The sequence below is a fragment of the Callorhinus ursinus genome, unplaced genomic scaffold (genome assembly GCF_003265705.2).
Source record: "Callorhinus ursinus isolate GAN/ISIS: 27379988/994484 unplaced genomic scaffold, GSC_fseal_2.0 scaffold1, whole genome shotgun sequence".
NCBI lineage: Eukaryota > Metazoa > Chordata > Mammalia > Carnivora > Otariidae > Callorhinus > Callorhinus ursinus.
The window spans coordinates 76,005,544-76,021,270 of NW_027397063.1; the positions used below are offsets into that span (position 1 = coordinate 76,005,544).

At 33.4% G+C, this 15,727-nt stretch overlaps 1 protein-coding gene across 7 annotated transcripts in view; it reads right to left on the reverse strand.

The window, feature by feature from the left end:
- Positions 1-1,291: 1,291 nt before the first annotated feature.
- The window catches only part of FXR1 (FMR1 autosomal homolog 1), a 57,795-nt gene continuing 43,359 nt past the window's right edge, over positions 1,292-15,727 (reverse strand). For 2 of the 7 annotated variants that reach the window (XM_025878174.2, XM_073896815.1), the window contains 8 exons: positions 15,302-15,388; positions 13,855-13,912; positions 13,705-13,767; positions 9,434-9,637; positions 7,453-7,653; positions 6,665-6,745; positions 3,093-3,184; positions 1,292-2,340 (listed from right to left, as the gene is read on the reverse strand). In XM_025878174.2, the coding sequence (XP_025733959.2) occupies positions 2,170-2,340; positions 3,093-3,184; positions 6,665-6,745; positions 7,453-7,653; positions 9,434-9,637; positions 13,705-13,767; positions 13,855-13,912; positions 15,302-15,388 (957 nt within the window). In that variant the 3' untranslated portion in view covers positions 1,292-2,169. Of the gene's footprint in view, positions 2,341-3,092; positions 3,185-6,664; positions 6,746-7,452; positions 7,654-9,433; positions 9,638-13,704; positions 13,913-15,301; positions 15,389-15,727 lie in introns of all 7 variants that reach the window. The other 5 variants (XM_073896811.1, XM_073896792.1, XM_073896812.1 and 2 more) reach the window with 4 other exon arrangements.

Below are 15,727 nucleotides of genomic sequence, written 5' to 3' on the forward strand. Positions count from 1 at the left end.
ATTATGGTTCTACAGTACACAAGGCATTAGGTTTAGTCGTTTGTAAATAATGAAATCTTGATACTTATTTCGTAGAATATGGTTTTTCTACTAAAGAACTGCTTGTACTATGCCCTTTTTCTAAGATGGTTTTGTTACTTTCTCAATGAAACAATCTTAATGGAAGGATCTTAATGAATCTATTCTATATGAAAGAAAATGAAAAATCACTTTATTTATACCATATTTACCAATTTGGGAATTAATGAAAATTCTCATACCTTGTAATTAATCTGTAACCCTGATACTGAAGAGAACAAAGAAAAAAAAGCCAACAGTTTTACTTCTAACCTTTCATGGTTAAAAAAGATGTTTGTGGGTTAAGTTTTTAAAAATCAGGATATGAAATTGATACTGTTACTCAAAATGCAAGGATTGCCCTATTCGTACCACATCTTATAAATTCTGTTACTAGGGTTTTAGGAAAAAGCATTTAATACCATCACATCTTAACTGTAGTGATAATAAATTTGAGGTCTGTGGTTGTATGGACACTGACCTGGCAAATATTACATTTTAGCAGTACCTTCAGTTGTCTTTCAGTCATTATAAATTAACTAAAATCACTTAACAGTTTTATGCACATAACAAATTAAGACAGTTTATGCACATAAAAAAACACTTCAAACACCAAATGACAGAAATGGCTCTTTCTTGCTCAGTGGTCTATGTGTTTCTATGGAGGGAGGACCCTCCAGTAAATCCACATTTGATATGACCTCACATATATCTGCATAATTACTTCATCGCTGTTACTCTGAACACACTTTATGCAGTCTTTATCTTCCTGAAGTTAAGCCACGTGGCTAAAATACATACAAAAAATACAATCATTAATGACAACCTTCAAAATTATTTCCTTGAGAATCAAAAACTAATGGTCTATTTCTTATTTAAAAATTGCTCACCATGCTTCTTTATAAAAATAATTTTTAATAAATTATCAAAGGCCAAAGCAAAATTCTGGATTTTACCCCACTGCCTTCCAAAAGTTGCCTTTGATAAGATAATAAAGATTTTACTAGTATCAAAGGTATGATCAATTCCCTAAGCCAATCTATTCTAATAGACTAAATTTTAAGTGCTAAGATTTCAGAGGATATATTACAAAATTATCAACCTATTAATATTTTAATACTATTTTAAGTATAAATGCTTTTTAAAAAGCAATCAGGTTAACTATTCTAGGCCTATTACTAGCTCCAACTACTTTGCTACAATTGGTATAAAAAGTAGAAAGTTAATCAGCAAATGGAAGATCAAAGTTTATTTACTACCTGCATACAAAAACATATTGCACATCAAACAACCAAAATCAAAAAAAAAAAAAAAAAAAAAAAAAAAAAAAAAAGGAAAGATACTCTACTGAAGACTAACATGTACTTTTATACAGAATAAACCTCCTGGAAATTGATCTTTTCAGTAGTTCAGGTTATGTCTGAAATGGACATGACTAATTCAGCTTAGTGTTTTAACTAAAGCTATGTTTGATTTTTAAATACTGTACACTTTAATAAATAAACCAAACAAAGCCTCAATGTAGAACAGTCACTGCCAATATCACCCAGTGTCCCTGCAGATGAGAGTTTAACAAATGTATTCCAGTGGTCTGCAGATTTTCCTCTACATACAGCATTTAAAAAACACATTAAAACAGACCAGTTTCCAGACTAAACTAATGGAGAAATTACAATTCAGTGCAAAATATTTTAGACTGCATTTCATTCTAGTTTTCCTCAGGTGAAGAAGTGGTTGCATATTATTAAAAATGTAACAAAAGCAGCTAATGCTTTCATAAAGAATATTACGTTAGGGATCCCACCCCACCCACTTCCCCCCATCTCTGCCATATTTTGAAAACAAAATAACATTTCCTATAGCCAGCAACTTTTTTAATGTTACATATACTATTCTCAAGGCACATCTGATGATATATTTTATAACACAGTAGGTGTCAAAGTATGTTTAACATATGATTTCTTCAGGATCCCTCCCCTTTCTGAATTCCAAATGGAGGAACTGAAAGTGCGATGTAAAGACTGGCGATCCATATTCTATCTTTGGCAAGCTTGTACAAGCACTATTGTAAAATGTAATGTAAAAGAACTGTAAACTAGGAACTTCTTCAGTTTATGAAACACCATTCAGGACTGCTGCTTCTTGAGTGTTTTCTTCTTTTAAGGTATTAATCTTTTCTTCTCCTGGAGTACGCTGTAGCTTAGAAATTTCATCGCCAGAAGCACTAGTTGGGCCATTTATTGCCTTTTCTGAAGGACCATGCTCTTCAATCACATCTTTTGCCTGCCAAAGGGAGACAACTTTTTCAACTTCTTTATAAATGAAATCTACAGCTGAGGAGGAAAACAGCTATATAAACATTAGCTAATAAATCATTTTAGTTTCATAACCACATTGGATCAAAGGATTAAAATGTTCTTAAGTTTTCAAAGCATATACCAATGTACTCCACCTCTACTGTCTTTCAACTCTATCTCTAGTACCTAGCAGTGCTAAATCACAGAAGAATCTGTTCTTGTTTACTGGAAACTTGAACCTAATTTTAACCACTGGAAAGCTCACCATGTAAAGATATAAAGTTACCCTAAGCAAATAAACACCTATTTTACTCACCTTTTTTTTTTTTTGAAACTCATTTACATTAAAGCATTTAAAGAATTGAAACTTAAAAAAGGTCTACATCCATCACTGAGAAGAGGTATATAGCCTATTGCTCCCCAAATTAAGCCAACAGACTTTATGCCCAACATCTCTGGGTAGACTGAATTTTACAAATGCTATTTGGAATTCTAAATGAAAAGTATTCCAGGCTCAAGCATGCATATCTTCAGTTACCTGGGACCAAGAACAAAATCAAGAGTAATCTTTAAAATATTATTTGTCTAGTTGGGGAAACAAGTGATCGATCATACAGTAAGTCAAGAAGTAAAAATAAAGCTGAACCATACCAAAACAAAAAAACCAAAACAGAACCAAAAAAAAAAAAAACCCAAAAAAACAAAAACAACAAAACCTACAGGTTAAATTCTCCTTACCATTTCTTTCTTGTTTTTAGCCAAAGTTTCCCTTGGGAGGTTTCTTTGTCTGCTCTGAGACTCAGCTCTAGAAATATAATCTGCAACTGTGACTGTTGAAGATGAGAAAAAAATTACAGGTGTTGAAAAAATATTTCTAAAGTTTATTTATGGATAAAGAGTAATTTTACTTTTAAAATAAACTGACGGTGGGTAACCCAATTCCAAAATTTTAAGCTGGGTACCACCTCCAACCAAAAACAAAAGTCGAAAAATGTGCCTGTGATTTAGTGCTGACAATAGAAAATTCCAAGCTGGAGATCCAAGGAAGCCTAGATTTAAGTCTGCTTTCACAGGAATCCAGCCATTGCTTCTGACTCTACAGTTGTGGGATAAAGCTTGATATAGAAATCCACAACCAAGAATAAGAAATACAGCATTCTAAGCCCAGTGTTTGCAATTCTCAGTGGGGAAAAAAAAGGAGGGAATATTTGGTGCAAATCATGGTGTACTACATATACTTCAATTTGAAAATTTCATCAGATATCAAAGATTTACCAAATTGTTAGGGTTTTTTTTCTTTTTTTTTTTAAAGCGCAACTAAGATACCCAACTGTGGTATTTTATGGTTCCTTTTTCATGTTTCACACTAGAAACCATTCTGAGTGATTTAAAATAAAAAACTACAAGCCAACTAAAGATGGCAGAACAGCACCCTAAAAATGTGGACAATGATCCTGGTGGGAAAAGGGCCACCATTAATTCAGTAACCTCCTCTTCCCCGCTTTGACAATCTTTCAAGGGACTGATTGAAGTGTATGTGTGTTTGCAAGAAAGTGGATGGCAATAGTGACCTAAGAATAAGACTAAAGCAAGCTAACACCCTTCTGCCAACCCAAGTGCAACATCTCTGTTCTACTCTGGCCTCACTTTACACCTCAATCCTTTCTCTTTAGAACTTACAGCTTAGAATTTTCTGATTTGGAGAAATATCAAAATAACTGCTCTCTTTCAAAGAATTATTTTCTATCAGAAACTGGGCAGGAAAATCTCTGACTATATGAAATATAGTGTATTTTAACTTACGGGATGAAAGCAAGTTAATGTAAAGAATGAAAACTCAAGTAAATTTTAAATTATTTATTTAAAAGTCACTAGGGGAGAAATGGTCCATCAGGTTCAAATTATACGAAAATAAATCATTTTGATAAAGAAGCTGGATAGTATTTACAATTCATTTTTTGTGACCATGAATTAACATAATACTTTTTTAAGATCCAAGAATTTTCTGAAACTACTAAATGAATCTTAAATCTCAAAGAAACCACTTAATTCAGAATACAAATCATTTATAAGAAACAGCACTAAATAAAGATGTTTCCTGTCTAAAACTGCCTCTTTTCTTCCAAACTGTAAGAAACTCGGTGTGCTCATTTCAGAGCTTTCAAAAAATCATTTAAATCCACTGTTAACAAAACTGAGAAGAGGAATACTGTCAAATCCATTTCATTATTATGTCTACATATATGGTGGCAAAACATTCTAGAAATGATTCCAGTTTGGGGAGCACCTAAATGAATTCATTCTGTTTCCATAGTTCAGCCCTCAGTGACACATGGAAGAACTCAGCAACTTGGAAACCATGCTGCTGCACAAACATACTGCTAAATTTGAGTATGTGACAATTCTTAGAACCCTTCATCCACTATGTACACTCATAGAATAATACTTTGATACGGGTATCAACTAAATTAAGAGGCACTTAGCTGGAAAGGTAAAAACTTATCAGTGCCCCTCCCCCACAAAGGGAGGTACAACCAAAAACAAACTTAGGTGACTCAAAGCCTATTTACAGCCAGTCCTTATAATACTAGCCATTTAAAAGGACATTAAAGATTAATAAACATGATATCTAGAAGAAAAATAAGCGATTTGTGCAGCATAATTTGGAATATAGAACTTCCTCCTAAGGGGCCCGAGTAAATCAACTGGACACAAGTGTACAAGCACTTTCTAAGCAGAATAAGGAATATTCACTGCTTAATTTACACTAAAATCAAAAAATTTTGAGCAAATGAGAATGAAATGATTGTGTATGTAAGGGAATATTGATATTTTTAGATGAAGCCACTTTTCTAGAAGTACTGACAGGGGCAAGGAGAAAATGATGTGCCTGTTCCGTCGATGCTATCTTAGGGGGCTTTTAAACGTTTTTAGGGGAAGGCAGAATAGGGAAGACAAGGATTTCTAAACAGAAAAAGCAGCAATTCCAAAGAACTGAGTATAACTGGAATAAATGCAAGTATGGAACAATCATCAAATTATTGGACACCCCAACTCACTCAAGTTTCACTTCTCTGCCTCTTCTTTAACACCACTGTGTTTTTTATGTCCACTGACTTGGTAATAAACCACCATCTATCTAGTTAACAAATTGTGTTGTTATTTACCCTATGTTAAGCACACAAGGATAGTCTGAATTTTCTTATTTACGAAGTATGGCAGAAATTGTATTCACTGCCATGCCAACTTTAAACATGATCTCTTGATCTAAAGAATATTTCTGACACTACAGTGAGAGAGGGAAGAGAAGGGAAAACAGTAAGAAACACTTTCTGGAAACTTTCTATTTTTGACAGTATTTAATTCCTTTTAAACTTAACAACTATCTTTAAAACATGAACTTTTCTTCAAGAATGGGAACTAACACCTTTAACCAGTTTTCCCAAATGTCTCTACACAACCACTAAACTTAAAGATACTTGAATTTACATTCTTTATTTGGGGAAAACACATCCAAGAATTTGCTTTGGAAAGAATGCAGAAATTGATTAGTTTAAAAGGGGTTTATTTTTGGTGCACACAATTTCTTCACTGTGAATATACACGTGATTTTCTGTATACAGGAAATGGAATTATGTTCAAAATAATATAGACACAGCAAACAAGTTTGAAGTCACTAAAAATTATGACTACTTAAATTAACATTCTAAAACTAATAAATAAGTACTATTAATTTGAATAGTTAGTAGGTGTAAGGGAAAAGGCAACACACCACAATAAACAAACAAAACATAACATGCATTCCTCTTATTAGAAAAAAGACACCTTCAAGTATTTTTCTCAATTATACTTCTTTTTTAACTGTGGGTATTAAAATTCCCACAAAAATGAGGTGCTGAATTCAGATACAATAAGCAGCACCATGCAAAAGTTGCCCAGTTTTGCCAATCAACCTCATTCACAATCTACAACGTAGTCCCTGGGATGGCAGGCCTAAACTCAAGTATGAAGAATCTGCCAAGTGGACAAAATAATGGTCTTCTCAACAGTATTTCCATGTAAAAAAAAAAATTAAGACACAACATTAGTTCAATTAGACAGGTTACTGAACATTTACGGAGTGAAGAAAGAATGCATTTTCTTAAGAGTAGTAGTCTTATTAGTTGAGTAAACAATTTATGCAATGCACATCTTGAATGTATATGCACACATGTGTACATGTAGTTAAGTATAATATATTTAGAAAGCAGACACATGACATTTTTTTCATGCTTGTGACCTGGTGGTGTCAACAGGTCCACTCAAGTTACCTGGCTGTCTATCTTCTGCCTGACCCCTGAAACGACGCCTGCGGCTACGATTGCGTCGCTGGGGTTTTTTTTCACTATCATCTGTAATTGCAAAGTTTACCATGAACTATTCTGACAAACAAAAGTAAAACAAAAAAAAACTTCTTTCCTTCAAAGATTTAAGAATGGGGAAAGACTTTTTAATTAAACAGGGAGGATAAAACAATACACATTACTGACAGGAAAATAATTTTGTAGTTTTAAACATTTCAAATAGATTAAAAATGGAATTATCACCTGGAAATTAAGAGGGTTTTAAACTCTTAACTGAACAAACTCAACAATTACCATCATTCAGGAATAAAGTCTTCCTTTCCAATACAATTTATTTTTTGGGTTTTTTGTTTTTAAGCAAAGTTAACATTTTAGCCCTTTGGAAGTTAATACCTACTCAATATACATACCTTCACTACTGTCATTTATAATAAATTTTAAAGAGGCAAGCTGAAAGCCCAATTTTAGTTTAGGAACAAAAAGAGTATTAAGTGGCTTGCAGTTTGAATATCTGTATTGATTTAACGGCATCAAAGGGCACTTTAATAAACCCTTCTGATTTCAAATAATTTAGCTGTACAAATCTGAGAACTAGACACTTCAGACACAAAGCTATCTTGTTTGAAGTAAACACTAAGGAAAATTCAATATGGGAATTGCATTACGTTTGGGGTTGGTTTTTTTTTTTTTTTTTTTGAAAAAAGCGTCATACAATATTATACAATAATGTATCTTTTCCCTAAGTGCTTACATACCTAGCCCATTTTCATTAACTGAAGCTGTATCAGATTCAGTCATCCCATCCATCAGAACAGCATCTTCATCAGTCCTTCGTCTACGAGACCGCCTACGACGGTTAGTACTGTGATGAGATTCGCTGGCATCAGTGTCTGCAGTCTGATCAGATTCTGTATTATCAAGTAAGCTGTATGGATTGCTGTCTGGATCTTTGAGCACTATATGCATGTCAGAGGCAAGAAATATTCGTTTAAGAGAGCTGCAGTCATTAGTAATGTTTTGATCTATAGAACTTTATCTATTAATGATAAAGAAACTTCAATTCTCCCCCTATATTCTGTATTCAAATAAATGTTTTCTGTATCACTATTTTCCCTGGAAAATAACAAATATGAAGAACTTCAAATGGCAATGAAAAATTAAAGAAGATGAGCAAATACCCTCACAGCTTCCTACCACTTCTTGGACTTGTTTTGAAAATGTATTAGAAAATAGTATATTATGACATGCTATTTTTGACATTCACATTCTCAGCTAATCCTGCCCAGAGGCTAGAGAAATGAAAATGAAGAGAAATATTCAATTCTGCCACCTTTATGGAGTTCAAGGAGTCAGCTGCTGCTATGGGCTAATGTTAATGGACTATTCCCAAATAATTCTCAACACCTGCACTCCATGGCATAATAGAAATATTACTGAACTGAAGCAATCAAAACAAGTCTACACAAAAAACTAAAAAAAAAAAAGGTTCAAATTCTAACTGGTTATAGGAAAAGAGAGAAATGAATGTTGACTACTACTCCCATCTCCAGAAACAAAGAGTGAAGGCGGGGTAAGGTGGGGTGAGGGTGGGAAAGGGAAAGTTTTAAAGTATAATTCGTAAGAAAAAAAATACCCATCTTACCTATGTGCATTTATTGCCTCCACCAATCAAATTATAGAAGAAATTCACCTAATCACGATTTTTCCTAAGTTTCCTTTGGTAACAGCTAGCAAGCTAGCATCTTTGCAAAAGACACTAAGTTTATCCATTAATCATAAGCACTAGGTAAAGTACATTTATTGTGCAATTCATACTACAATTCTATAAACCTTGGTAATAGCAATGTAATGTAGCAGAATATAAAAAGTATTTCCCTAAACACTTAAACACCTATAAACTAAACTTAGGGCTCAAAGAATATCACTGAAACTAGAGTACTTTTAAAAGCCCCTAAAATTTTGTGATTTGTTCCAGTTTTTTGTAGTTTGTAAGCAAATCTGATATACATTTCATTACATATGTTTTCAACATTTAAAAGACTTATAAACTTTTATAACATTAAGAGTGGTTTTCTTAAAGTGGTATACAACAAAAATACGTAAAGGTTATATGTCATATAATCTAGTCCATATAATGCTGACAATTCTTCCCCCCTAGCCCATTATGCTAAGCAAAAACATTCTCGCAACTCCTACAAAAAGACGTGAGTAAAAAGTTGCTTATGCACCTCATTTCTGTCTAAACAGCCTTCTTTACAGCTCAGCTCAATTCCTCAAACAGTAAAAAAAAATTTAATTCCACGATTTTTCTGTTCCTAAAATAGTACATAGTGCAGCAAAAACTCTTCTGTTAATTTTCAATATTAAGTATGTAAAGTTACTTAGATCTCTCTGTGCATTAGAATTTTCTGGGTCTGTCTGGCAAACAAATATAAAACCCAAATTTCCTAGGGGAAAAAAACATTCTAATTACATAAGCCTCCAAAAACTGGAGAGAAAACTTTGACCATCAAAACAAGAGAATCAGCCAACCAAAATTTCTCTGACCTGAATATTCTAGCTAAACCTTCACTGAGAAACACCCTAAAGGGTTTCTCTTTATCTTGCCAAATGCTCCACTACTTGCCTCAGTGAGAAGACACTTCCCAAAATGGGTGGCCTTGGGAAATGAATTAACTTGTATAAAGTTATACTGTTTACAAAGTAAGGATGCTGACATAGTACATAAAAGACTACCAGAACTGATGGAGGATTTGCCACCACGCGGTCCACCACGACCTCGACCCCCTGAAACACTTCTCCCTCTTCCTCCTGGGCGTCTCCTGCTGTCACGCTGATGTCGGCTCTCCCGATCATCTTCTCCTGCCAATGACCAATCACTCAGCTCGTCTTTACGCTCAGATTCTGTTTCAGAGGGGTTAGACAGCTCAGAGTTTGTACCTTGGGAAAGAGGACATAAACCAATTAGATTCTTATTTTTTTTTTAAAGGGGAAAAAAAAGGAGTGAAATTTTTCAAAATTACTTCCTACAGATCATTATTTTAATAACCCTAATTGGCTGATTCAAAGAAAGCTAAATAAAAATTAAAATGAGTTTGAAATGTACTAAGAAAGAATCACATGTTAATATTAGACTAGTAATACAGGATCTACTAATGGGAAATTAAAAATTGGTTTGGATGTGCAGAAATAGAGCCAAGAGATTATAGAAAACACACAAAACATTACATATAATATGCAAATGCAGTTAGTATGGGGAAATAATAAAAAAAATTTGCCCATTTTTGTTTTAGAAGCAAATTAGTGTAATAAAAATAACTGCTATCCAATATTGAAAACCAAATCATATTTAGAAAAAGGAGTTTAATTGTATAGTGTACTCTACCATTATTTCATTGATTTTTGGAAGCACATTTTTTCCACACTTTTAACATCTCTGAAATCACAATGCTTCCTATAATTGATGGTCTCTTATAAACTGGGAGTGTATTTTTAGTGGCTGTACATAAAATAATGTTTTATGTGCAATAGTGGCTTAAATACACTACGTGAAATTACAGAACAAATTTTAAGAATGCTAAGAAGACAACTTTAACAAGAGAAAAATTCATTATGAATCTAAAGGTTGACAGACCATTTCTAAGGTTTCAATGACCTATCTTAATACTGACTTTTTAAAAATTTAAACACTGCAAATATTCTATAAAAGCTTGCAATATCATTACTATTGTATCACAAAGTGCCAGATTTAGACGATTCAATCACTACAATACTCTCACTTTTATTCTTTAATTCTTGGAATGCCACTTCCACCTCTCCTTTTCATATGTCCAAATCTATCTCCTTCAGAGCCCAGTTCAATTTCTAGTTTCAGACCAATTTAACTGAAAATAGACCTCTCCTCTCCTTTTATTACCTGAAAAGCAAAGTGTGTCTATCATGCAATGTTGTCATATGTTTTTTTCCATTTTTTCCCCTTTGGATTTACATCCCACTTGGTCTATATTTAAATGGTAGAGCTCTTTCTTCTACCTCTACATGCCCCCAGACACCTAACAATTTGCCTAACAATTCTCTCTTGATAAATGAATCTGTTGCATGATTTTGAAGTTCATTTGCTTAGCTCCCAAATAAAAGTGATTCCATGATAAACTACAAGTTCCCTACATTTAAATTCCAGTCATTTGATGATGAAAGTAAAACATCGTAACTCCTCAGATGTACAAAAGTACAAGTATTAAGGTACCCAGAATAAAACTGAAATGAAGGGAGTCTAACAACTTCCTTTCTCCTCCAATTCCTTTTTTTCCACATGACCTTAAATATGGATGTAACCACTCAATTACATAAAACTGGATTAATACACTGAACTATTATTTTAGAAAAAACAGCAAGTTTCTAGTATTCACACTTAAGTTTTATTAAGATTGAGAGTCTCGCAAAAGAGAATGCATCTCCCATTTATTTCTCCAAATGACAAAAAATTTACTAGCTCATGTCATGGTTTGTTAGAATAATGGCAATTTATCATTTCATGAGTCATGAAAACATCTTTTGGAATATGTAAGAATTTCTGAATTTACTGACAAGCCTATACACTGCCTGAAAACACTAACAAAATTTGAAGATAAATGAATATCTCATTTTTAAATTTTTCACAAGAGTCCCTACTGAATTTCCTCCAGAAATACATTGTAGTATTTAACTCAGCATCACAAGCAAGGAATTCTTCCTAAACTTTAAGCTTCATCTAGTATTCTAAATACTTAAAGGGGGTGGTCTGAAACATAAATAAGGTTTCAGTAGGTAAGACAGATACTAAAGTCAAAAACAAAAAGGGCTGAATTGGCTAGTGCTCTTGCTTTAGTCATATTAAATAAAGCTTAAATGTTTCTGGGATGGCAAAAGGGACTTTGCAGATGTGATAAGATTAAGGATATTTAAGTGGGAAGATTATCATGGATTATCCAGGTGAGGCCAAACTAATCATACGAATCTCAGCTGCAGAGAACCAAAGAGCAGAACTATGAAGTCACTAGCTTTACAAGAAAGAGGGAGTCATATGCAAAAGGAACTTCTCTAGAAGTTCATGGATCCAAAAAAATTTAAGTAGCTCTAAAAATGATTCATGAAACTAATCCAATTTTTAATGACTCCAACAAATAAAACCTGTTTTTGACAGAATTGCAAATCAGATTTTCCCCTAAAAAATTCTAAAATCACTCCTGAAGATACTTCACATCCTTTTCAATGTTCATGTACACTAAACCTAATAGCTAAAGTAGCATATTTTATCAACTCCAACATGCCATCCATTCATTTTAAAGACATATTTTGTGTGCCATTAAAAAAAATGTTGCCCATTAGCTTTAAAATATCATTCATTCTAAGGAACATACCAACTTCAGGGACATTATGACAAATGTTTCTTATACAACTTATAAATTATCACCTAAATATCCTGATATTAAGTAGGTAAGAGAACATCTATAACCAAATTTAAATAGTTTTTCTCTCAAGTCCACTTAAATTCAATAGCTATTTCAAGAAATGCACTACTACCAGTCCGCAACGTTTCAGAGGTAAGAGTGCCATCTACTGAACAACTTGCATAACTTTCTTCAATCCAGATGATACTCCTCTACCACTCATAAAAACTTACTAACTCATAAAAATTTTACCTACTGTCAACAAAGGCATTTTGCAGAAGGCTGGCCTCAACAATAAGCTGACTTCCCACAGAGGCCTATAAAAGTCTTCAATGAATTTCATCCTATCAACCAAAAAACTAAATCTGATTATCTGTACTAGTAATTTGTGCCTCTAGAATCATTTAATATAATTTTTCTTTAATTACTGGTTAGTTGTCTTTTGTATTAAATGTATTTTCAGGAAATACAGTAGTACTTCACAATTTTCTGCCCTTCATATGCTAAACACTTTACTAGAATTTTGTTTTTCAGTTTCAACAGTTAACTTTAAATAATAAAAACTATCAAGAAATGAGAATGTGGAAATATATGAAAGGGAAGGGATAATTAACCTTTCAGCTCTACAACAAAGGAAAGGACAAATTTAATATAATTCTGGCATCATTAGATGATCCTTCAAACATGAAATCTGGGTGTGGAATCTGCACTCCGTAAGCTTTTATGTTTATCCATTTTCCCTAAATGCCTTCTATTTTGGAAAAGGCTTATGAATTATTTTTCTAAAGTAGTTAGGATGAGCAGAGAGGTATGGAGAAAGGAGAAGGAAATAGAAAGGGAAGACAAAAATCAGGTCACTGCTAAGATCCAAGTCCAAATGCAGAAAAATGGAACAACTCCAAAGCTGAAGAAGAATAAGTGAAAATTTAGGATTAGAAAATTGTTGACCACCACCATCCACTGGCCCCCTCCTATATGGGTTAAGGCCCCATCCTCACACTGAAATACATTTTAGAAAAATGTTCATTTATAAAATGTTAATTTGGTTCCGGCTTTTTAAAAAGTCCTCATTTTAGTGAAATGTTATTTCATAAAATAATTCCAGATATGAGATATTTATATTCAAAACTGCCAAGAGAGCCAATAAAGTATATTTTATAAAGCTAGTACAGATGTACTATACACAACCTTAGCACACTGATTAGCATTATTTTTCATTTTTACTTTTCCTAGAGTAGGCTAAAGAGATTCCTAGCAGTATTATCACCATTACTAGATTTTGATATGTATACATTTTTGTATACATGTATATACAAATGCCACCTATATTTATTCTAAATTATTTAAAACAAACATGATCATGAACTGCCAACTTAACAAAAACATGTCTGATCTCATTACAAAGCTGCATGATCATATATCTTTCACTGTCATTAATATGAAGTATGCCTTCACTACCAAAGACATAGCTCAAAACTATCTCCTGCCCTCAAAGCCAAGACAGAGCAACGAATAATAATGAGAAAAAAGTTTTGAAGTGCCTAAACTAAAACAACTAACAAAAAATTGTTTTTTTACCATAACCGGAGGTGTAATTAGGGCCCCGACGACCTCTGCCTCTTCCACTATAAGACCTAGAACCTTGTACAGAAGAGACGGTACTTTCATCAGTGGCATATCCTTTTTCTTTTTCAGGCCCTCTGGTGGAAGAAGGTCTGAAACCCATACCAATCTGTCGTAGCTGTTCATCAATCTGTAGGCGTTCCATTCTTAGCTGTTCTACTTCCTATAAGCAAAACAAAAAAGGGTAAATATTCTATGTTGTACCATTTTTACCTTCTTAAAGCCTACAGTTAAAGCTATACTCCCTACCAATGAAAGTAGCTGTGATCTTGGCCAATTATTTGGTAAAATACAACTGTGTACCTAGTAAATACAATTCACAAGGTCATTTGCTGACTCAATTCACTGAACATTTACTGAATACTTCAGCGAGCACTAAGTATGCTAAGTGCTACAAACATACAATATAGAAAAAGACAAGGACTCTCCACCTTCAAGGGTATGTTTAACAGACAAGCATTAAAATAAACTATCTGCTGGTGCTTACAGGGCCAAACAAATGTTTCTTATGCTAGAGCAATATTCAAAGTTTGCGTTTAACTTCCTGGCATGAATGAATGAACTAACGGTTTGTTAAATAGCGAATAATTACACAATATTACCAGATCCAGCCTTCAAGAAATTAAAACTCTGATTAAGTGAGATACAGGTGCCATGTATGAGAGGGACTATTAAGCTACTTTTCCATCAAAACAGTGACACCTGAGTTGTGGCCTACATGAACTAGGAGACTGGGTCATTCAGAAACCAAGGTCATTACAGAATGTGAAGGTAAGGCGACCAGACAAAGCTTCTGGCTAAGTAGTAATAGAGTACTGGAAGATAAAGCATGGGCTTTAAAATGCCAGACTGAATTGAGATTTATAAACATGAGTTTTAAAAGAATGACATCATGTGTGCTTTCAAAATATTAACGTAACAGCAATGATATGAGTGATTAAAAGAACTAAAACCTACTAGAGACAGAACAGTTGAGGATATTAGAAGAGAAACTTAATAATAAAAGATAAAGTAGAAAATGACAACTGCAACTTTTAATAATTTATGGGCCATTTCTTTTTTCAAATCTTTGCTCTTTATTTATCAACTCAAATAGACTATCTTAAAAATAATGGTTAAGAATTACCAAATGATGTCTATGGGGTATCACCTCTGATTCAAATACCAGTTACCAAGAAAGCCTATCTTACTCCCTGCCCTATTTGCATTTAAAACATCAAGGTAAAAACAAAATGGTTTCAGTATAGCACATGTATATACATAAGGTGAGGACAGTCAAATCACAGGAACATAAGTGTGACCATTTCTTAAACAGTAAGGAAAGAATGTCAAAGTTCAGAGAAAAAGAGAAACAATGTGCATTAAGGCCAATCATTTTATTATGGCAAACAGATCTTTTACTCCTGAATTCTCAAGTAGGAGAACAGGGTAAATCTGAAGCTGAATTAAAAAAATATTTAATGATTTGAAATTTAATATGAATATAAAATTGATGTATTTTGCAGTTTAACATATGAAGCAACAATGATATGAATGTGAACAGTATACAAACCTTTAGATAAGCAATATGATACTCTAAAAGAACTTGCACATTTCCGATGCTTTCTTTAGTGCCAACAAATACAAATGGAACCATACCCTGTAAGAAAACACAACATCCTCAGTATTTCATATTTTAACAAAGTCTAGCCTAAATTTCACATACCAATATATAATTTGGAAAACTTTTCTAAAATACAGCAATTTATATCTACTAAAATTCAAAATTTAAAAATAAACTGCTGGGCACCTGGGTGGCTCAGTCGTTAAGCGTCTGCCTTCGGCTCAGGTCATGATTCCCGGGTCCTGGGATCGAGTCCCGCCTTCGGGCTCCCTGCTCAGTCTGCTTCTCCCTTTCCCACTCCCCCCTGCTTGTGTTCCCTCTCTCACTGTGTCTGTCAAATAAATAAAATCTTTAAAAAATAAAAATAAAAAAATA